This window comes from Cynara cardunculus (assembly GCF_001531365.2).
Source record: "Cynara cardunculus var. scolymus isolate 2C chromosome LG 13, CcrdV1, whole genome shotgun sequence".
NCBI classification, from domain to species: Eukaryota; Viridiplantae; Streptophyta; class Magnoliopsida; order Asterales; family Asteraceae; genus Cynara; species Cynara cardunculus.
The window spans coordinates 8,220,817-8,244,741 of NC_037540.1; the positions used below are offsets into that span (position 1 = coordinate 8,220,817).

General features: G+C 38.1%; 4 protein-coding genes across 6 annotated transcripts; 2 read left to right on the top strand and 2 right to left on the bottom strand.

Annotated features, from left to right (window-relative positions):
- Window positions 1-114: 114 nt before the first annotated feature.
- Window positions 115-6,556, bottom strand: LOC112525355 (protein canopy-1). Its single transcript, XM_025135455.1, has 9 exons — window positions 6,204-6,556; window positions 5,440-5,466; window positions 4,220-4,299; window positions 2,467-2,539; window positions 2,144-2,201; window positions 1,199-1,250; window positions 1,064-1,088; window positions 785-876; window positions 115-394 (listed from the first exon to the last, which is right to left on the bottom strand). Exons 1-9 carry the CDS (start codon window positions 6,312-6,314, stop codon window positions 346-348), a joined length of 567 nt encoding a protein of 188 aa, XP_024991223.1. The 5' UTR covers window positions 6,315-6,556; the 3' UTR covers window positions 115-345.
- An 856-nt stretch (window positions 6,557-7,412) lies between these two features.
- Window positions 7,413-14,367, bottom strand: LOC112524656 (U-box domain-containing protein 44-like). Of its 3 annotated transcripts, none has more exons than XM_025134585.1 (6): window positions 14,278-14,367; window positions 14,092-14,180; window positions 13,305-13,388; window positions 11,665-12,233; window positions 10,654-10,963; window positions 7,413-9,331 (listed from the first exon to the last, which is right to left on the bottom strand). In XM_025134585.1, the coding sequence occupies exons 4-6, from the start codon at window positions 12,217-12,219 to the stop codon at window positions 7,761-7,763; spliced, it is 2,436 nt and encodes an 811-aa protein (XP_024990353.1). In that variant the 5' UTR covers window positions 12,220-12,233; window positions 13,305-13,388; window positions 14,092-14,180; window positions 14,278-14,367; the 3' UTR covers window positions 7,413-7,760. The 3 variants fall into 3 exon arrangements, with proteins under 3 accessions (XP_024990353.1, XP_024990354.1, XP_024990352.1); XM_025134586.1 differs by adding an exon at window positions 13,090-13,120 and having other exon boundaries at window positions 14,092-14,289; XM_025134584.1 differs by having other exon boundaries at window positions 14,092-14,289.
- Window positions 14,368-15,782: 1,415 nt separating this feature from the next.
- On the top strand, window positions 15,783-18,209 carry LOC112524395. The gene is made up of 2 exons (XM_025134185.1): window positions 15,783-15,792; window positions 16,060-18,209. Exons 1-2 carry the CDS (start codon window positions 15,783-15,785, stop codon window positions 18,207-18,209), a joined length of 2,160 nt encoding a protein of 719 aa, XP_024989953.1.
- Window positions 18,210-18,445: 236 nt separating this feature from the next.
- On the top strand, window positions 18,446-22,650 carry LOC112524397 (probable disease resistance RPP8-like protein 2). The gene is made up of 2 exons (XM_025134186.1): window positions 18,446-18,474; window positions 19,657-22,650. Exons 1-2 carry the CDS (start codon window positions 18,446-18,448, stop codon window positions 22,448-22,450), a joined length of 2,823 nt encoding a protein of 940 aa, XP_024989954.1. The 3' UTR covers window positions 22,451-22,650.
- Window positions 22,651-23,925: the final 1,275 nt, after the last annotated feature.

A 23,925-nucleotide genomic window follows, 5' to 3' on the forward strand; every position in this document is an offset into this window, starting at 1 on the left:
TTCATGAACCCATTATGCATCAAATTGAGGTTATGACTTTCTCGCGATAACATATTGAGTTCGGATTTGGTATTACTAAAGATGCATCAATAAATGGAGCCGGACTCCGGTTTCGCCAACGGTAAACCTGTTTTTTGTCCCTTCTTTGGGATGAATTTGATCATATGTTGAATCCATACAAGAAAATGAAGGATCAAAAACACAATCCTAGTAAACATCAAACCATCTAATAAAATGTTAGGTAGGGTTCCAAAAGGTCGCCAAAATTAGTATTGATATCGGCGTGCTTTGGCGTTGCCATCGTTCATCATGCTGTTTTGGTTACAGTTGCACAATCATTGGTTCTCAAAGTTCGTCGTTAACTTCTTCATTGTTGCTCGACTGATGGTAATCACTGCATACAAACGTTTATCGGTTAAGTTATTTTCGAGCCACAAGTTGTTGATGCTTCACATGCTTGTACGTTAAAATGCATTTGGAACACGGACAGGAAGACTGGGAGTGGACAAGACAGGCCAGGCGAAGAGTGAGGCAGGTGGGTGAAAGAATTGTGGAAGATTTTAGAGTTTTTAATTTAATATTACACCAAACGTGGGACAACAAGTTTTTGTACCGTTCCGTGTACCAGACAGATCCCTAAAACTATCAACATCTCACTTGCTGGTTGTAAATATCACTTTCACTTCTTTTTCAAGTAAATACATTTAGCACAAGTACTGTTAAATGTCTATCGAATCGAAACGCCGCCTATAAAATCAATTATTGGAAATGGCATCGAAGTTACCTTGTTTGCTTGCAATGTTTGCTAAGGTCATGACACAGAACTTTGCTCACTTCTCCAACTTTTACCGATCCTTTCATTATCAATTCTGCCAGCTGCATAAACACCACAATGAACGAACCAAAAGATCTTAGGTTCCATTCATTTAACAGGATTTCCATCCATTCTGGTCCCAAAGTTCTTTCCTTTCTGATTGATGAGCTCACAAAATGGAAATATGAAATGTTCGAAATGGGTAGAACCTCAGCAACCAAGGATTAGTTTCAGAAAGGTTCGACTCACCTCATCTTCGGTGTCCTCCAGTAACCTGGAATAAGAATGCAAAGCAATTAAATTGGTCAGAAAGTGTTTATAAAATTCCAAGTAAACAGCATACCAAGAGAACTTTGATTAAGGTGAACGGGCTTCTCATCTTACCTTCCACAATAAGATGATATCTCCTTTGAGTAAGCACGAGATTCCTGCTTATCTATACATGGGAAGAACAGATTCTCAGACAATGCAAACAAGATCTCCCAGAAAATGACTAAAGTAATAGGATTTGCACATTATAAGCATTAAAAGGCTTCAACTACATAACACCAGAGGACTTCTGGACTTGGTCAATGGCAATAGCAGATCATGAAGTAAACTTGATGTTTGCAAGAGGGGAATGATGGGGGAACATTATGCTTTTTTGGGCAACTGTGGGTGTCCGAATTAGTTTGCAGCCACCTCGACTAATCCCATGAACCAAGAAGATAACAGCCAGGAAAATCCTCACTGGCCTTAACTGGCGACCTATGGGAAGGAGAGGGGATCGCTATGTTTTTGTTTGGGGATGGGGTAGGAAGGTACAAGAGGAGGGAAGGAGAGGGGATCGCTTGTCTATTGTAGTTCTCTTTTAGATAACATAACACCAAGTGGTTTTTATCAATGGCATAGAAATTCGAACTTTTGCCAAACTATGTATTGGAGGAACTGTGCTCCAAAATCTCAGATGTTAAACCAGATGGTGATTTCAGAAATTATGATTATGAATTGCTTACACCAAGATAAGATTTCCAGCCAAGCAAGCCAAGGCTCAGCTCGACTTAAATACAACCCTAGTTGCAAGTTCTAGAAAGTTATGCTTTGTACGAGTAGACCACTTGGAATATTTAGGCAGCTTTCTGGCATCATATGTGAATAATGAGTGAGACTACTTATAGAACGAAATGACAAACTTATACCCTCTGAAACAAATAAAGCATGTAATGCTATTAGGTAAATGAATTCATTAAGATGAAAGAACCATGGTGGCTTAGTCACAGGATATAACTTAGTCCTGTCAAGCTCAAGTATAAGACAAGCTTACTGAAGGAAGTTGTCACCAATACATACTACTAGTGATGTCATCCCAGCTATCCACTTTAATCCAGACTTTTTCCGTTGAATCCATCTGCATAAAGGATCACAAAGCACCAGTGACTAGATGAGACACTGGCAGATGCGTAATGGTATTGACAAATAGTTACCAAAATGATGACATTTCATGCAGTGTTGCATATATTGATATCTAATGCATGATAGGTTTAAGCATTTCAAAGATCATGATTGCAGAACCAAAAAAAGAGCTTTCTTTTCAGTGTAGCAAATGAAAAAAAAGTTAACACTTCATTACATCATTTGCAGGAACATGATGACAGGTAAAGCAGAAAGATTACCTTCTGAAGAGTATAGTCTTGCATCTTATCACAAAGCCCATCCAGGAGGTCAACGACTCTCAGCTCACTGGTTCTGTAAAATAGAAGTTGCTCATTATGTTATCATATCCACTATAAAAAATGCTTGTGTGTAGGATTGATGGCTTACTCATTTGAAGGAAATGATATTTAGACCAAAAGGATGAATAAACTCAACTTATTTCTGATCGACAAGTACACTAACCCAAAAGTACGGAGACATTGTTATACCACTTTGTGTTTTGCAAGTGACTGAAACTGCATGGAAGTTTCTGCTAGAATTAGATGCTTATAAGAGACGCCAAATTAAACAAATAGGGGGTCGCTTGTTTTCGCCAGTGAATAAATGGTTCAATCCAGTCACTCCAAAATCTTCTACTTTTCAGGCTTTCTAGTTGGCCATGAAGAAACCAATGACTAGTATGATACTAATGGTAGTTTTGTACACTCATTAGTCATATCATGGCTGATTTTAGATAAGATGGATCGTGTGAAAGTCCTTTAATTCACAAGGTGTTGCTATGATCAAATTATTATATGAGCTTGCTTTAGAGATGTCTATAGACTTGCTTAACAAACCCAAAGAAACAATTTATTCCTGATAGGTTAGGCAGGTCTATAGACGTCTAAAGCAAACTCATAAGGATTTGATCATAGTAACAAAGACCCTGTGAACCAAAGCACTTTCACGTGGTCCATCTTATCTAAAATAGTCATGATATGGCTAATTGAGTGTACAAAACTATCAATAGTATCATACTAGTCAATGGTTTCTTCATGGCCAACTAGAAAGCCTGCAAATTAAAACATTTTGGACCGATCGTATCGAACAGTTTGTTCATTGGCGATTGGTGACGGCCTATTTGTTTAATTTGTCATCTCTTATAAGCATCTAATTCTAGCATAAACTTCCCTACAGTTTCCATCACATGTAAAATGCAAAAGCCTCTGTTATAGTTCCCAATTGGTCAAATGATAATAAATCTTCTTTGTTTCTTTAGCCTCTTTTATGGTTCCTAATTGGTTCAGAGTGTGGGTCTTAAGACAAAGGGTCTAGGTGCATCAGTCCAAGCATCTCACTAATATTAGTTAGACACACTTCCTTGATTCTTATTATGGTCTGTTACAGAAATACCATTGAGGATCTATATTTGACAGCTCAGAATGGAAAGTAACTATGCTTGACAGCCCACAATCTTAACGGAAGAAGATACTACTTAGAACTTGTTACCTCCGTCATTAGAGAATCCAAATTGATGTTTTCCTCCTAGCAGTAACACACTGAACCAAAAGGTTTGATAAAAAATAAAGCATTTGACAAAAGGCCACCTTCCCTGCTAATGAAGTTAAAGTATGGCAGTCGTTCTATAAAACATTTCACTTATATGAAGTCCTAGCCCTCCTTATCAGATAGGCATCATCCCATGGTGATTAGGAACCCTTAGTCATCTAAAACTTCAGCTTACAGGGATAAGACCTGAAGGTATCCTAAGTAGACTCACGCTTCGTACTACCATTAAAAGAGAGGCCACTAAACTCCATTCACTAGTGCGTAACTCATCAGCCTTAAAACCTTTATAGCATTATACACCCATCCTGGAACTTCCGACCATCAAGGTATGCTCACATTTTGAGATACATCAGATACCTAACCTTACACAAACATATATGCCATAACTTAATGCGAAAGGTAATTAATATCCAATACAGAGAGGAGAATGTTCTGAATTTTTACCTGTAATCTATTACCTTCCCTCTCCGCTGACCCTTGGAGTCCAAGCGATGTCTCATATCCAGATGGTTTTTTGGTTTCTCCTGGAACAATGAAATAATAACAAATGATAAGATACAAAATGAGTATACTCATGGAAAAAGAATCGACACTTTGATACATAGAACAGTTCAAGAATGCAATGATCTTTCTTTTCCCCTATTGAGATGGAACAATAACCTTTGCAAATTGAGAATTCAGTATGAAGTGTGCGATAATAATCCTCTTGTACAAGGTAAATTATGCTTATTTGTACTGATATGAGATTGAAAATATCTTATTTACATTTCTCCATTTACAAGGGCAAAGAGGTCAGTCAAGATTTGAATATGAAGCGAGGAATAATATGCTCTTGATACTAGGTAAGATATGTGTTCAGTACTTATATGAAGTTCAGAAACATATTATATGCACTTCTCACTTGAGAAAGGCCAAGTCGTCAAAAACAGTAAGGTTGTAACAACATGTCACACAGGAGCTGTGATTGTCAGTTGCGGGCTCCTTATGCCTTTAGTAGAATGCTCCTAATGACCTCCCACTATGGCCTGAATTGACATGGAAGTTATTAGGGTAGTCTGTTGCTTTAGGCTAGCTTTACACAAGGACATCAATAATTTATTAGTAACCTACCATCAAAAGGTTTTTTAAGAAGCTAATAGTTCACATTCACAGCCAAGATGGTTAGTGGACTAGTTTACTGCTCTGGCTTGGACGTGTGCCGCTCATTTCATTTAAATTTTGGGTCCCAAATGTACCCTGAATGTTATTTTGACACTAGTTCGGTTTGTGATTATTTGATGGTATCTTTCTGGTAAGATGGGATAACTTGTTGAATGGAAAAAAAAAAGTTTGAGCAGTTTCTGCTGATGGTATCTTCAACAGCAGTATTAAATTGGTTTCTCTGAAACCTTGTTTTCTTACATATTGATCCATTAAACAGCAGTATTTAATTGGTTCCTCTAAAACCTTGTTTTGTGACGTATAAACCCATTAAACGTGAGAATTTCGTTAGATATTCCTCGATCCTTTTCTTTCTCTGCTCAACTTCTCCATCACCACTCCCATTTCAGGAAAGGGGTTCTGAAAGCAGGACTCTGGAACACTTTCCAAAATAGGAAATTTCAGCAGTTCAAATCATGATACAGGAATGATATAATGCTTTGGAGAAAGGGAGAAAGTCACACCTTCATCATTCCGAGTTCCAGCTCCTCCTACAAAATATAAAAGCAATAGATTGATTGATATTCTTACCAAAAACATTTCCATTCTTGTTGATTCTCAAATAAAAACTCCAAAGGCTCTCATTAAGAGTTGTGTCTTTGAGGATGTACAAAAGCCAAATTTAGTGGGAAAATGCTAAATTGCACCACAAAAATCAAATAACTAGAAAGCAGAGTACACTTTAAATGCAAATTCTATCACCACGACAAGCTTCTTATTATCAAAACAAATCATAGAAACTAATTTTCCAGAACAGATATCCTAATCAATTTTATTTTCAACCAAAAGCTCGCAAGCAAATCAGTTCTAAATTTGTATTATCTGCCATATGTGCAAAAATGCATAGTGTCCAATAGAGAAATACTCGATTTCACCACAAAATAAAGGATCAAAGAACAGTCTCCCATGCAAATAGTACATCCCCACATCATAGTTCTTGTGTATGCGGACAAATCACAGAGATTCTTTAACAGATATCTTCTTAAGTTCAAACCTAAAAGTAGATCGCTATGAAAATTTATGTTTTCAAGGAAGTATGTATGGATATGTTTTGATTTCCTATGCCGAAAATGTTTAATCTGGTCATAAAAAAACAGAGAAGTTTATCCAATCATCCAATAATCAAGGCACATATTTCAATTAACATAACACAAAAGCATGAATGGATGTGGAATAACAAACTACTGATAAAATAATTTCAAAAAGAAATTATGGACTGAATACTCACAGCAACGGCATTGCAAGCTGAACATTTGTCATCGATGGAATGAGCTATAGATAAAGCGATAAATATAGCCGCCACGAAGATCAATCGTCGCAACGCCGCCGTCAACGCCATCTTGTTCTCTGTCTCTTCCCTCCGGCGCACACATACACCTTCAAACACACGCTCCTTCCATAAACGGCGATTTAAAAAAGTGACCGCTGAAGGGGGAGTTTAGTTACGTGGAAGAAGAGTGTAGTAACCAATCAAAAAGAGCCACCTGGCGTTTCTGGCCGGCTCCGACACATCAGATTAATTAATGTTATTATCCATTTAGCCCCCTTGACATTGAGATATTACGGAAATGCCCCCTTGATTCTTGACCATTGCAAATTGTTTCCCTCTACCTTCTTCTGGGCAGGCAAGACCGGTAGAGGACGAGGACCGGACGATCTATAACCGGTTACCATTTTTATAGAAATTCATGGCCTTGTCAGGACTGGTTATGAGACAAAAATATACGATTAAAAATTATATTTTACTTTGAACAAATTATATTATTAAAAAGATCTTGTCATTTTTGAAAAAAGTAATGAAAAATATACATTTTTACAAATAACTCCAATTATTGAGCTTTTGTAGAATTACATGTTTAAATTATCATAATCCTGTTATATACAAATTTAATTATCAAATCGTTAATGACATGTTTTTCTTATTTGGTGGGTGTTTGAGTCGGCTTACAATTACATACACATCGACCAATTTTATGAGAGCCTAGAAAAAAACCATGTAAATTTCCAATGAAATTCGAGGAACTCAAACCGATGATCTAAGGAGGAGTCCCAAAAACCTAAATCTCATCGTCAACGAGTTAAACCCTCAAGATCAATGGCATATGGTTTCATTTATGAAAAATGACTTTCTTTGATACATTGATTGATCAAGTAAGGCTCGCCAAATACGTTGAAAATTCGTATGAGAGTCGCTCCACTGACCTGAAGCGCAACCCCTGCGCACAATCTATATATCTCATATACAATTATACGTTCATACACATATTTCTATTCTTACTCGATGAGTCATTGGTATTGAACAACTTAAATCATGTTATATACTAAAAACTAAAAAAATATAACATTAAAAAGATCAAACAAATCAAATAACACCTTACGAGAACCGTACATAAAACCATGACATGCCATGGACTCGACGTGACATCGAAGACGAGCCTTGAGCCATGAAGGCGAGCTTTTTAGAACACATTCAAAAATAATTCAAAGACAGGAACTGCACAATTTGGACTCATAGTGTCCTCAATTCAAACAACAAACCAAAATTTATACACCTCTAATCAAAATATCATACATCTTTTTATACACTGGCAATGTATAAACTTTACAAAAACCGCTCTTGGACGATGACAGTTGTCATCATTTACGAGTTGTTTTCGTAAAATTTGTTTCACCTTGATAGCGTATAATCGAAACAATATTGAATTACACGATAAAAAACCTTGTATTGTACAATGAATGGTGGTGGAAATAACGATACATACCTTCGCTTCTTGACTGCATATGATCACGTGGGCGGAAAGATGCCCGAGAAGTTCGGTATCTTGTCGACGTGTTTCAGGGCGCGTTCCGCAATTTGACGTGTTCGATAATCGCCATGCTGGAATGCGTTCACGAGTGCTGTGCTAACATTAGGATCACCTGAAACTTCATATGCTATGTCTTCGGTCCGTAGAAGTCTTTCCACCACCCAAACCGCTCGTCTCCCTAATGCCTCGGTTTGTTTCTCGACTAAAACGTCAAAAATCGGCTTGATTCCTTCCGCATCGCATAACACGGCCACCCCTGCTTCTATATTCACCCCATCGTCTAATAAAGTCGATAGTGCAGCTAACGATGCTTCAACTACCTTCTCGTTCGTGTGATCTAAAAGCGCCACCAATCTTGCTATAGCCGGTCCTTCTAATAGACAGAAAGTGTCTGTTCGTGAACACGTTCCACGATGAACCGGACATAATCCCGTCATCACGGGTTGTTTGCTGAAACAAGGAAAGATCGATGCGCAAAATCCGGGTGTCGGCAACTCTGGGAGTCTGGTCATGTTTTTGGATTCTTGAGATAAGTTCTCCAAAGCAAAAGCTGAAACCATTTGCACATTGTCGAGCCCATTTGCCTGAAGCAGTTCAGTGAAAATTCTGGCAAGATCATGATCACGGCACAAAGAAACGGCTTTTGGTTCGTCAGCCAAAACAAACGTGATCCTTGAAAGGACACGAACGAGCCCTTCTAGATATGGCGTTACAAAACGGCTTCTTCTCGGCTCTCCTTGCCGAATCTTTATGATTCTCGAGATCACAATTTCAAATGCACCTTCATCTAGCATTTGTCGAGTGAGTCCCATATCTCTTTCCGGAAGATCGGCTAGAAGCCCGACCGCTGCCGCTTGTTCTTCAGTACTCGCAATGTTTTCCCCGATCACTTTGATTAAACCACTGAGCTGACCAGCCGTCCCACGTAACGAACTGGCTAACTCTTGACCCATGTTTTGAGAGAGATTTTGAAGAAGTTTTATCGAAGCCATACGAAGATCTTGTTGTGGGGCTTCGATAAACTGAACCAGACTGTTAATGGCTCCCGAGCTTTTGATAGCAGAAACAACACCAATTAGAGTAATAGGGGAGCTGGTGAGTCCAACAAGGACCTGTAGAAGCTTACATTCGATTGCGGGTCCAGTGTTGCTGATCAAATAGAGTAGGTTATGAATTATGTCTTCGGACACAAGGGTCTGGTGGTTGGGACCCACGGGGATCGAGTCAAAGTCACAGTCGGAGGTCACTACATTTGCGAGTATTGTAGCGCAAATTTCTTTGAGTCGCATAGGGAGCTGGTTTGGGCCCGCAAAAAGGTCCTTGACAAGAGGTGAAAGTATACCTTCGTCGACCAAGATCTTGGCACTTGGCTCGCAAGATGAGACTTGATTAAGGGCTTTTAGGGCTGCTTCTCTAGACTGCATATTACCGCTCTTCATGAGGTTGATCAACGATGAACCCACGGTTCTAGCCACAAAGACTTTCACGTCGTTGCTCAGAGCCAGCTCGCCAAGATATGAAGCCATGGACAGTTTGATTTCTGGAGAACCTGAAAGCATCCAAGTATTTAACATTCCGGACCATTATACCATGTACTTCATTTTTAAAGCCCGCATACTTGCAAAATGCAAAAGAAAGAAAAATTCCAGTTGGCAGAAACCTATTTTGACAAAAACACTTCTTAGAGTCATCCTGCTAAGAATTCAAATGCAGAAACCTACTTTGACAAAATCTATAGGCCAGAACTCCTACAAATCATAACGAATCGATTACTTTTGAAATGATGGTCTCTATTTTGATAACTATCTCCCAATTTAGTCTCTTTTCGACACCCTTTAAGATAAACGGCCAAAAACCATAGTCCACACATGTCTACGTTAAGGGTGAGTTTGGTATGCAGACGGGACTGGACAAGCCGGCACGGGACAGGACTGGACAAGCCGGCACGGGACAGGACTGGATGACGAGAGTGAGATAGGCCAGTGAAAGAATTGTGGAGGGTTTAGGGTTTTAATTTGACATGGCTAAGTTAGTAATTTCCCAATCTTGTCCCATTTCCATGATTTTTCCCACCTATTTTGGTAAAGTCATGTCCTGTCCCAGCCTAAGGACCTGTTCCTTTTGATGGAATATTTTTGACGGATTTGGCATTGGAAGGATTTGGAATGGAATTGAATCCCATTCTTTATAAAAATAATTTATAAAAATAATTAAATCACCTTTTTATTAATTAATTATTACAAAACAAGTTTTCCGAACATATTTTAGAACATTGTTACAAACAAATCCTATGAAATCCCGCTCAGGATTGGAATGGAATCCAATTCCAAATCCCACCAAATCCCGCAAACCAAATGGTCCCTAAATGTCACACCAACATGGTACAAGTTTTTGTTGTCCTGACCCATCCTATCCTGCGTGCTAAACCCTTAAAAAAATTGTTGTCTAACCAAGTACTTCAATTTTCTACTAATTACGGCTGGACCCAACAACGGAGTCTTCTTTGTCGAGTTCCACAAGAGACCAGAAACTAAATAAAGATCTAGTTCAATCTATCACCTACCAAATCAAAACATAATCTCGGAAGTTGTCTCCCAATCAGCTCCATGTTATGTAAGTTTCGAGATATGGGTTTTCCTAATTTTCATTTTCTTGATACCCCCTTGGTTCAAAAGTTACAATTTGTGCTTGTAACTAAAATCAAATAATTACTCTCAAATACCAAGCAACCTGGTATGGTACCTTTCGACAATCATTCAATGAAACTTAACGAAAATAACTGTTGTGTGTTTGATCTTAAGTGTTCAGCAGCATAGCATGGACCAACAAATTTAGCAACTAGTTAAAATATGTAGAAATTGATGCAAGTACCTTCGAGGAGAAGTGCCAAAAGAGGTTGCAATCTACCATTTTCAGCCATTTGCCTTACATTAGTTTCATTCTTCTCCAAATTTTCCAAAGTTTTATCTGCCTTCTCGACCGTCAATAGATTTTCAGATTTGCTACTTGTCATTCCAACAAGGATGAGGATCGCTCCATTAACAGAGCCAATTTTTTCACACAAAGCCTCCGATTTCGAGAGCTCAAAGAGCAAAGAGACAGCTTCTTCCCTCTCTTTAGACTGTTCATGAGACAAAAACTTGACTATTGTGCGCACATTATCCCCTTCAGCCATTATTTCCTGCAAAGAAACAAAGAAATTTCATACATAAATGACGAGATTTGACTTCAATGGCGTTGAAGAGTCAAGAACAATGATAGATTGAATGTTGACAAGATAGTCAATGCTGAACTTTCGTGGCTTCTTCACTTGCATACTTCAACAAAAGAATTTACTAATGGCATACGTAATAAGATTCTCACGACTATATCAATTACATCATCTTCATCCAATTTTTATTCAATTTAATCAAGATTAAGATAGTTCAATTAGTCACTAAATTGAAAGTAGATCATTGCTTGTAATCTAAAGCATAGTGCAAGAACGAAGATAATTTTTTTGGGTAACCTTGGGTTTCCGGGCCAGCTTACGAGGACCGACTAATTCCCCGGGCAACCACGGATGACTTGGAGTCATCACAGATGAACCTCCATGGCGACAAGGGCTTTGGCAGCGCTTAGATTCGAAGATGATTTAGTGATATGGTCGTTAGATATAAAGTATTTTGTCCCTCCCAGAATAAGTGTCCACATTTCTATTTTAGTTTGTCCCAAAACAAGTGTTCCCTTTCAAAAGTAAGTGCCTACTTTCCAAATCTGCTCTTAATTATGAGATGGAAAAATTAATTACTCCCTTCATCACTAAGCGTAAAATTGTCATTCAGTTGCAAATGAAAAAAGCAAGAAAGTTCCATGATTGTTCGCTATTGAATGAATACCAACCTTATTATCATCATCATCCTCCACCACAATTCGAAGAGTCTCCAGAGCTCTACACCTGACTCGACGACTGCTGCTCTTCAACATGTCAACAATCATAGGTATTAAGTCAGCGTTGCGGATGATGTGCTTATTTGAAAGATTTTTTTGGCACAGGTGTTGAACAAACTTCAAAGCTCGCAAAATGTCAGTCTCGGGACAACCAGGATTTAACGACTTGCAAGCCATGTCAAGCTGAACAGCTTCATTCCTAGCATTCCATTCTTCAATTGTGTTCCTCAAAGCAATACTTGGATTCATATCGGTTGTTTTTAATTCTCTCAATGTCAAGGGACAAAGCAGCTTCCGGCCGCTCTCTTTACACTCATTGAACCATCTTTCAATAGCCTCGCGCTCAAAAGTTTGCCCATTTTCCAAGGTTACAGGATCTCTCATAATTTGTTTCGTAAGAGGGCATATAAATGCATCATATATAGGTTCTATATGCTGTCTTTCATATTGAAAGCTATCATCTGATTGGCTACCAAGTTCATGACTTTCATCCCAGCTCCCGGCCATTTGATTCAGTGTATCTGCAAAGGAAAAAAAAAAACAAATGATGATGTCTGACAGAAGGTCAAACTGATCACGGTCTTAGGGGATCGAGTGAAGAAACAAAAAGGAGTAACTGAACCACAATGGAAAGCATGATATAATAACATGCAAGATATGAATGCTACATTGTTATAGAAAACGTTACTAGCATCTACAAAACCTAACCCTGAATGGGTACATTCATATACACCATTACTTCCATTCTCCATTTGAATCCTCCTCACTTGAATAAATAATGGGATGCATATGGTGAAAGTTATTGGTAGCCCCACGAATCCCATTTTCTATCCAAAAGCTTGGCTCAGATACCATCTGTAACTCCCCAAAGCAATAGGTTGACCCAATAACTTCAAGTCCAACTTAAAACCATGGTGGAAGTTATTGATAGCCCACAACTTGAGGCTTATAAGGAGCTCACAGATCCCATTTTCTATCCATGTGGGAGGAGTTGTTACAAATATCAACACATGGTAAGGTGTTAGCACGTCGAGTAAGAGTATGATTTGCCATTGTTTTACGTGCTTCCATAGTTATCCAGAATAGAATTGAGAGTAGAACTGTACTTTGTCCATTTAATGACAAGGACCCGGTTTTGTAACTCTGACTTAATGGGTACCGAAAGAGTTTTTTGTGAATGAAAATATATCTAGGAAAGTTCACTTATAAAAAAGACAAACCAAGTAAAATAAGTACCACAATTGAAGTGATCGGATAGAGAACTATCAACAACTATTTTGGAGTTAATAATATTAAAACACAAAAGAAAGACCTTATTGGTCAAAAGATACGCAAACAAGTTCGAATGGGTCAAAACTCAAGAAACGAGACTCTTACAATGCTGAATTGCATAAGCTTTCGCTTTTCTCTGCACACATAGTCAACAATGAAAACTCGTTGAACTTATATTGGGACATACAGAAGAAAGAGGAAGATAATTCAGTTCACTATATTTTCAAGTGAAATAAAGAATAACAGATCAAAATCTATCACTTGGAAACCATAATTATACACATAGGTACAAACATGTAATATTCAGAAAGCATGTTCACCTTCAACTTTTACTAGCTCTGTGGAAATCCTGCTAGTGTGGTACCTTTAGCTCTGGTATTGACTCATTGATGCAAGAAGGTCATCTGCAACAGCAAAAAGAAAACAAAGTTCAACTAAAACATTACTGTAAATTTAGACCATATCACTATCTAGAGTAATCACGTTCGTTCTTACGCATTTTAAATGACGTCACACAACTTCATGCATTCCATAAAACTTGCGAAATTTTCATCATCACATAAGAATTGCTATGATTCCTTTTCAGCAATTTCATTACTAATGAGCAAAGAGACAACTCTCGATGGATATGTTTCCAAAATTGGAAATGTTGCATTCATATTGAAAGGTCTAAAAAGGGCACTCTTCCTTTTACTTTGGAAAGGGAAGATTACTAATAAAAGGTGTTTTAGACCATAGGTTCATAACCATCTCCTTTATTACACTACTACTAGAGTAAAAATGTTGTGTATTTCATTACAGGAGGAAGTAATTTTATAAGGATTTTAGCAAAATTTCTAAGATCACCGATTAATTTCATAATATTAACACATCATGAATATATTATTCATACGACATCAAAATTTCTATTACAATTTCACCATTGGCAATAATCAATGCAAACACCCAAAACAAATCATCATAAAATCTATCTGAAACTCAAACCAAATCCGGCGACTATACAATCACTTCAGATCAAAAACCCATCGAATAATTACTCGCAAACCAATCACAGGAACAAATAGGCACATCAAACTATAATTCAAAAAGAAAACGAAGCAAAATTACCTTTAATTATTGCAACCCAATTGAAAATCTGCAGAGCTTCATCCCTCAACCTATAGCATCGATTATTGATGCAGGATGGTTTGTCAACACTACAAAATAAATGAGAAATGAAGAGAAATCGGTCAATTGTGGTGAAATTAGGGTTTTCTTCGTGAAAAAGGTCGAAAAGAGAAGGAAGGTACGTACCCAAGTGATGAAATTACAAGATGACAGAAACCCAAAAGTCAAAAATGAAACTTTCTGAAGATTTTAATAACACTCCCACAGAGTTTTAGAGAGAGAGAGAGAGGGAAGGGTTGAAGTCAACGACGGTAGTCGTCGCATTAGACCGTGGAATAAAGCCGGGAGAAGTGACAAAGTTGTGGGGTTTGCGGCAAATGTAACGTTTGACTCAAGAACATGAAAAGATACTCTGTATCCAATTTAACAGGATATATTTTTTTCATGATTGTTTTTGACTGCATATCCTCCAGATAAATGATTACAAGGATGTTTTTCGGTTTTTCATTTTTTATGGTTTATAAGGACTTAATCAAATGAAAACCCTAAAACTTGTGAGATCTTATATGAGTCACTCATTTAAAATAATTACATTATTTATTAAATAAACATAAAGGTTAATTTAGTCGATTTATAAATGTGTTTATAGATATGTTTTATGTTATAAAGTATGTAATCAAGGAAAATTTGACGCACGATAGAATGAAACCTTTGTTGTTGGAGCATTTATGGATATGTTTGGGACGTCGAGAACCATATTATAGGTGGGAAACGACATTTATAATTCAATGTATATGACTTAATCATATATATATTTTAGGAAATAGCGTGGGCGATTTATTACCATTTGATACAGATCCACATGATGCATACAGTACAAATAATATCTTATTGATATAAATGTTTTTGCATTAGTTTAAGTATGAAATATACCTTTTAGTAAGTTACATGCATCATTTAGGTTTTATGATTCGATATTCATGTTATAAAACTCATACAAGGTGCTTTCAGCTAATTTTAATTCAAGCACTACGAATGGTAATGATGAAGTGCGGTAGTCAGAATGACGGAAATCGATTCTTCTAACTTCTAAGCTCTTTTTGTATTTATTGTTAAGGTGAGAAGCGTGTGTAAGGAGGAATATGTACCGTTGATCACTTTTAATCTCACCCCACACCATGAATTACGCTTATCATAAGAATTGATCAAGTGCATCTTATTATTGTTGTTGATCTTTAATTATAATTGATTCAAAAATGAAGATAATTTCTTATCTTTCTTACTTTAACTTCCATTCTCGACCTATTATTATTGTGGAGTTTGATATAGATTGGTAATTACAGTTTTTGTTTTATAGTGGAGGTCAAGATAGGGTTTCCAATTTCTCTTTCTGAGCTCGATTTAGCCATGGAAATCAGGTAAAACCATTTAGTTCCATCGTTTTCTGTTTAAAGAGCAGATTGATGGCTCTGTTGCCTTCATACTTCTGTTTTCTTGAATGAATTAAGGGAAGAGATGCTACATTGCGATTGAGCATCAGTTACCACCATATTTATATATGCAGATGCCATCAATTCTCAGCAGCTGCAACCCTATCACAATCTTCTGCTTCAAACCAACAATTCGTTGTTAGCTTTTCAATTGAATTCTTCCATTTAAAAAATCTTGAAAAATTTACTGACAAATTAACAATGGCGACAGGTAACCAGCCATTTTTGTTCATTGACTTTACAACCATGTGAACAGCTAGAAGTCTTTCCTTGATCATCGCCCCTGCAGGTCAACTTGTTTAGTTTTCATTTACCAACTCATAAAAGCATACAATTTCACATCCCACAAATTATCGACAAAGACAATGGTATTCAGCTGTGAGTTGATCAATATTTATCAGAATCAGAATCAAAATCTAATCTTTTTTGTTTTTGTGACACTTTATAAAGATAACTTACCTGTTAATCTTTTGGCCAGTTTTCAGCAGTTCGCTACTTGTTGACCAAAAAAGACGACTGGTTGAGGTTTTCCCAGATAGTGTCAGAATTCAATGGAACAAATGGGAGCTAAGAGGGTTGGTGGTTGTCAGCCTTGTATTACAAATATCTCTAATCTTCAGTGGTAACCGGAGAAAGTATATCGCCAAGAGAAGGATCAGAATTTTCATATGGTGTGCCTACTTGTTGGCCGACTGGATAGCAACCGTTGCCCTTGGCCTCCTCGTCGACCGCCTAGGAAATTCCGTTTATTCCGGCAGCAGCTCCGGCAACGGCAACCGCAAAAACGTCTACGGAGATCTACAGCTGATGGCCTTCTGGGCGCCGTTTCTGTTGCTTCATCTTGGCGGACCTGACACCATAACTGCATACGCATTGGCCGATAATGAGTTATGGTTAAGACACTTGCTTGGGCTTGTTGTTCAAACAGCTGCAGCTGTTTATATCACTCTTTTGGCATGGGAAGATACTCTTCTTTCATTTCTCGCTATTCCTATGCTTCTGTGTGGGATCATTAAGTATGGTGAAAGAACATGGGTTCTGATGTCAGCCAACCGGGAGCAGTTTCGGGATTCGGTTCTTGCGGATAGGGATCCGGGCCCGAGCTATGCTAAGTTTATGGAGGAATTCTGCTTAAAAGAGGCAGAAGGGTATCATGTTACTGCTGGTCAAGTAGAAGAGGGAAATTCACCGGGAGAAGATGTTGAAAACGCCATAGCGATCTCTAATCGTGATGGACTCATATTGCATATGGCGGATTACTTCTTTGAAACTCTAAAGTTCAAGCGGTTGTTTGTGGATCTCATTCTTGGATTCTATCCACGAGATGTGAGCCAATCTTTCTTTGGGAAACAGGATTACGATACCGCCTTTGAGGTGATTGAAGTTGAACTTGGATTTGCTTATGATGTGTTCTACACAAAAGCAATCATCATACATACTCCTTTCGGTTTGTTTTTCCGTCTTATCACTTCCTTCATCACCCTCTCAGTGTTGTTGACTTTCGTCAGTTTGAGATCAGATAGCCATCTATACATTGATGTTATGATTACTTATATATTGCTGATAGGTGCTATCTTACTAGAAGCATATGCAGCCGTATCTTTGGTTTTCTCTGACTGGGCAAATCTTTGGTTCAGTCAGCATGCTTCCAAGATCCCATTGCTTTCCCATTTAGTTTCGCCAATCCAATCTACGCAGAAAGGAAAAAGATGGTCGAACTCTATGTATCAATACACTTTGTTAGATTTTTGTCTCAACCAGAAATCATCCACTTTTCGAGAAATCTCGAGGTTCATTCCTATTCATAAAAGACTCGAGAACTTATGGGAAAAATGGGAGAGTTTTCTCCAGCTGGAACATCTCGATATATCTCCCGAGCTCAAGTCTTTTATCTTTGATCACTTCAAGGAAAAATCTGTCGACACAGAGTTGGAGCTTAAGAACTTGTTCACCTGTCGAGGAGCAGTTTCGCTACAAGCTCACAAAAGTTATGGCATGTTTAAGTGGACAGTTGATGTGGAATTCGACCATAGCATTCTCATTTGGCATATTGCCACTGATCTGTGCTACAACATGGACAAAAGTAAAAGAGACAAAGATTCAACTGGTAAAGAAATCAAACCAGAATGGGATGATCACATGACATACAGCAAGCAATTAGCAGACTACATATTATACATCCTGGTCATGTGTCCTTTCATGTTGCCCATTGGGATAGGAATGATTCGATTCCGAGACACCTGTGCTGAAGCCCTCGTATTTTTTGAGGAAAGAAGCAGTGTGAGTAAACCTGAGGCCTACGAAATGTTAGGACAAGTGAGCACCAAAGTCTTTCCGGCAAAAGTGAAGGGGGATAGGAGTAAGTCGGTACTGTTTGAGGCTTGCAAGCTTGCAGCTTTGTTAAACGAGATGAGTGATACTGGCAAGATGTGGAAGATGGTGGGTGATGTGTGGGTGGAGATTCTCGGTTATGCCGCTAGTCAGTGCAGAGGATTTGACCATGCTCAACAGCTTGAAAAGGGTGGAGAGCTTCTTACTCATGTCTGGCTCTTGATGGCACATCTTGGCATCACTGAACACTTCAAGATAGAAGAAGGTCATGGAAGAGTTAAGCTGGCTGTTACTTAATGATCAATCTAATGTTACAACATGTGGCAATAATATATTTACTTTCTTATTGTTATCACCATTATGCTGCAATTTCATTTAAATGGTTGTGATCAATCTGTTGAGGCTGTTGTCTCTGTGATAATAAACAAGCTCACAAACTTACTAATTGAGGAATCAGAAATTTTTAAAAAGGTTAGAGATGAAGTAGAAAGGGTTGTGATGGAGCTTAGGGAGATGCAAAGCACTTTTGAATGATGCAGAACACCAAGAGCAAAGTGACAAGGTGCTTACAAATTGGGTGATTCAGTTTCTAGGCAAAGTCTACCATACGTTCTCGGTTTGTTCCCCAGGGATGTTCCAATCTTTTTGGAGGCCTGTATACCTAAAGTTTTTGATTATATTGCAAAATGAGATAACAAAGCTACATATATACAAAGTACAATGGTGATAATGAGGCATATTACTTGTGTCTTCTGAAAGAAATTAGAGAGACACTAATTAAGATGGGCTATAGTTTTACATTCATTGACGAAAAGCCCTAAACAACATAATTTTGGACCAGAATTAAATTCTGGGGCCTATTCTAGCAGTCATTCAAATTATAGTTGTACCAAGTGTGAAAAAGATGAGTTCAACAGCATGTACATTATCAACCAGATGATGAATGCTTACCATTTTAAACTTGTAAATTTGGCCCATCTGACTATATCATCTAATAAAATTTCAGGACAAAAAGAGTGCAAGGAAGAAAGTTCTTGAGTCAATGCATTAGGTGGGAGGTACTTTACAGATGTATAGTAGTTAATCGTTTTCTTCAATGTGAGAGCAAATACAATCATTGATGATATGATAAATTTAGAGCTAGATATATAGTCAACCAATATAAGTCAACACATTTGTTCTTACCTGGAGATGTATGGTAGGGGATCATCCTCAGTGTTTCCAGATGACATTAAAGCATGCATCTTAATTATTTGGTCTAACAGCCATATACAGATGTCAGTAAATACCCTAAGCATATTCCAAGAACAAATAGAATTGTTATTACGTTAGAAAAAATTTAAAATATCAAACTCCTGATTAAAACCATTAAGATCGTATAATTAATAATATGAACGCGTTTAAATAAATTATGGCATGTGAAGTCTTAAAATTCTAATTATAATTAATAATATGAACGAACGCGTTTAAATAAATTATGGCATGTGAAGTCTTAAAATTCTAATTATTAATGATTATTTAATGAATGCCCAAGTCAATGATAGAAGATCGTGGCTTTTTATTCAAACTCAGCAGGTAGGCCCCAAAATGAACCTTGGAATCTTGACCGATTAAGCTTATGGTCTTGAAGCGTTAAAACTCGACCTTGTCCATCCCTGGATCTTATTAATTTAAAGAAGAGAGTTTTTTACGGGCTTTGCCATTCCCACCCATCCAGATCTTCTTTTCTACCTTTTGTACATAGAGAGAGAGAGAGAGAGAGAGAGAGAGAGATGGCTGTTCAAGCTGTTGTATCTGTTGTGATACAGAAACTTTCAGACTTGGTAAAGGAGAGATCAGAAATTTTTGAAAGCGTTAGAGATGAAGTAAAGAAAGTTATGGAGGAGCTCGGGGAGATGCAAAGAATTCTAAATAATGCAGAACACCAAGAGCAAAGTAACAGAGTGCTTACAAATTCGGTGGTTCAGTTTCTAGGCAAAGTCTATAGTCTTGGGGACGCAATAGAATCTTTCGCTCTCACAGAAACCCGTTTGAAAAAGATGGGTTTTGTCAAGAAGCATATATTCGTCATGGCAAACGAGTTCAAGCTTTGCAGAGAAGTTCCAGATGCGTTGGACTGTTCTGAGAACGTCCGTGGACTCAAATCTAAGATGAAAGGATTCAGCAAAGAAATTCAAGAATGGAAAGGTAAAATACCCTCATTAGCTCCAGCACCGCTCCAGGATTCTCACACGATGCGTCTGCATGAACAAACATGGCAAGAGAGTGATGCTTATTATGCACGAAAGAGAGAAGACACCATTTTTAAGAAAGACGTGCAGAAGTTGCTGAAGCAGATAACAAGCGATAGCAAACCACTTCAAATAATCTCGGTCTTTGGAGAGATTGGCATAGGGAAATCAGCTCATGTCAAGACAATCTACAACAAGCAGGAGGTCAAGAACAAGTTTGATAAATGCCGTGCACTGCTAGCCGTGTACAAAAACTGGTCAGTTAGAGATCTTATTTTGGCTATACTGCGACAGATGACCAGCATGAAGGGCTTGGAGAAACTCAAAGATGAGGTCCTGAGAGGAAGGCTTCATGGGTTTTTAAAGGGTCAAAAGTACCTAATAGTCATCAATGATATCACAAGTCTTGATCTCTTGGAAAAGCTCAGGGGTGCCTTACCGGATGTATACAATGGAAGTAGGGTGGTGATCACCACCCCTGATGAAGAAGCGGCTTCATTTGCAGATGCACCAAGCCGTTATCACTTCAAGCCTGTAGACATGGATGATGGCTTAAAGATTTTCATTAAAAAGGTATGGGGTATAAAAGGATACCCATTCTCAGACGAGATTGAAGATTTGAAAAACAAAATAGCTGAAAGCTGCAAAGGAACTCCCCTGAGGATTTCACTGCTTGCTGGTTTGCTATCGACAAGGAAGGCGATCTATGAAGATTGCTTGAGAGTTTTTGAACAACTTGATTTTGCTACCAAATCCCCATCATTTGATATTTTAGCCTTCTGTTACAATGATCTTCCACTTCACTTGAAGCCCTGCTTTCTCTATTTAGGGCTCTTTCGAAAAGGATTTGAAATACCTGTGAGAAGGTTATTTCGGTTGTGGCTTGCTGAGGGCTTTGTGAAGCCGTCAGAAGAAGGGATTATTCTGGAAGACATAGTGGAGGGATATCTGGAAGAGCTTGTGAACAGGAACATGGTGGAAATCACAAAAAAGAGATCCGATGAGAGTCCCAAAAAATGCCGAATGATTGTAGTCCTACATGACATCTTCTTACCCAGGGCTGTAGAAATAGGCCTCTTCCACCTCCACCAGAAATCAGATGCAGCAGAAGAACCTCGCATCAGAGTTCGTCGGTTGGTTGAATATACCAATATCAAGGGCTACCTCGCTTCAAAAGCTTTCAGCCAGAATCTACAGTCCTACATATCCTTCAACGGCCGCAAGAAAGATATGCCTGCCAAAGAAGTAGGAATATTTTTAGAAAGAACTATTGGAGCAAGAGGGTTTGGATTACTCAAGGTGCTTGATTTGGAAGGCGTTTATCAACCAAAGCTACCAGATAATCTGGGCAACCTATTCCACTTGAGGTACTTAGGCTTGAGATGGACTTTCTTGGACACTCTTCCTGCTTCACTTGGTGGCCTGCTCTATCTTGAAACACTTGACATCAAGCACACACACATCACCACTCTCCCAAGTTCTATATGGAACATGAAGCATCTCCGTCATCTTTGTCTGAACGGATCTCGTCTAGACATATCTGCAAAATCAAGAGGTCCAAGCCAAATCCAGATTTTATGGGGTTTGTTTGTTGATGAGAAGAATGCAAGAAATATTGGTTTGACTTTGAGCAGAATGACCAACCTTCGAAAACTTGATCTGACAAGACGGTCATCTTCAACAGTTGCAACAACCATCACCACTACTGGAACAAGCCATTCATCCTCCTACGAAGAAATTGCTTCAAGGATTCAATCATTGTCTAGCCTTCAATCTCTAAGATTAAGGTCCAAGGACAAAATGGGTCGACCTTCGGAGCTCATTGTCAAACCTTTCTCAAATCTCAAGAATCTATCTCAACTATACTTGCTAGGACATTTGCGGAAACCTCTGCCTTGGTACCAGATCCCTCCTGGACTCAAAGTCCTCACTTTATCAGTATCACAGCTAGAAAATGATCCCATGCCAACACTATCTCAGCTGTCTAGCTTGATGGTCCTCAGGCTTTTAGCTTCTTCCTATGTGGGAGAAGAAATGCATTGTCCTGAAAACGGGTTCCCTGCCCTCCGGGTTCTGAAGCTATGGAAACTGGAACATCTAAAAATATTTACTGTGCATGAAGGAACTATGCAGAAACTCCATACCTTAGAAATCAGGTGTTGTGAGAAGCTAGAGGAGCTTCCTGTAACCTTGCTGCAGATAGAGGGTTTTGACAACTTGATCTTGACAGACATGCCATCACCATTCGTTTCTACTATTAGAAATAAAAAGGAGAAGCACACTAAGATCATGGAAATTAAAGAATAAGTCGTGTCTGAACAGTGGAGCATCTTGTTAGCTTGGCCTTTTTCTCTCTTGGCCCATGTTAGAAAATTTCCTATGATATTGCAGTCATCTGTTTGCCTTCTTTTGTTATAAACTTGGTAGCAGCAAGAGAACATGATGTGCTCATAAGAACCTGAAAATCCCATCTAAGCGCATGACACTTATTTATAGGTCATTTACAAGTAAGCCCATTGCCCTTTTATAAGGATATTACAATACAATACAATAAAACTGACTTTATAAAACTTTGAGGGGAGATTGTTGGAACTAAAATAGCCCCAAGTTTATGGAAGTTTTACAAAGTCAGTTTTATTGTATTGTATTATCCTTGTAAAAGGGCAATGGGCTTGCTTGTAAATGATCCTATAAATAAGAGTCATGGGCTTAGATTTTGATCTTGATCGTTCCTGTAATTCACATGAGAGTCGCCTAAGCTTTGAGAGAGTTTCTTTGTAATTATGTTTTTCATCAATAAAGAAACCAGGCCTGTTTCTATTCATCTTCATTCAATCTGTTCATCTTGATTTGCTGTGGATCTGGGATCTACAGAACCACAACCCTTGTCCAAACTGGTTGGAGGTCATATCTGGTATGGTGGTATTTCCCAGATTTCACAAAAAAAAAAAAAAAAATGTCAGGAGTACACTTGCAGAAGGAACAACGCAATACTGGCAGATGAAATCTTTTTATCAGATGTATAATTACTACTCGGATGTTTCTTTTCATGCTCACTACTGTAATTTCTATCGATCTCTATGCATTTCTGTCTATCCAATAGGTTGTGGATTTGAACACGATTAGGTTCACAATTAATCCAATAGATGAAATCGAGTTCAAAGTCAAACTAAAAGAAGTCATTAATCCTCCAAGATCAAATCATCACACAAATCTGATAGTGGTTTAACTGGGACTTCGGATTGATATGGTTATTAATGATGTCTACTTAGCATATACCAGTCAATCAATCATGAATATAACAGAGCAAACACACTATTAAAAATAAAGCAGTAAGAAGAGCGACACTGGAGATTTTCAGTGGAAACCCGGAAAGGGAAAAAACCACAGGCGGAGGACGGCGAGAACTAAACCATATTTGGTGTTACAATGGGAATGATTACTGCCTCAAAGATGGAGGAATACAAAAATACACAATCGTTGGTTCATCTGTGGAGAAATGAGTTAAGACATTTTTCACACATAATGTTAAACATAGAAAATAGTTGTTAGTTTTTCATTTATTTCTAGCAAATATTTTTTATTTCTTTATACTTATTCAACAGCCTGATTTTCTGACTTCACCACTTTCACCCCATGTTCCTTGTTACTGTCAACAACCATACTAAAAAATCCTCCGAAGGTTTGTTGCTGAATCATAGTTCAATTTTCGACACAGTGGAGTTCTGTAAACCTTTTTGGGTATGTGTTTTGGTACAACGATCTAGTTCATTCGGGTTAAA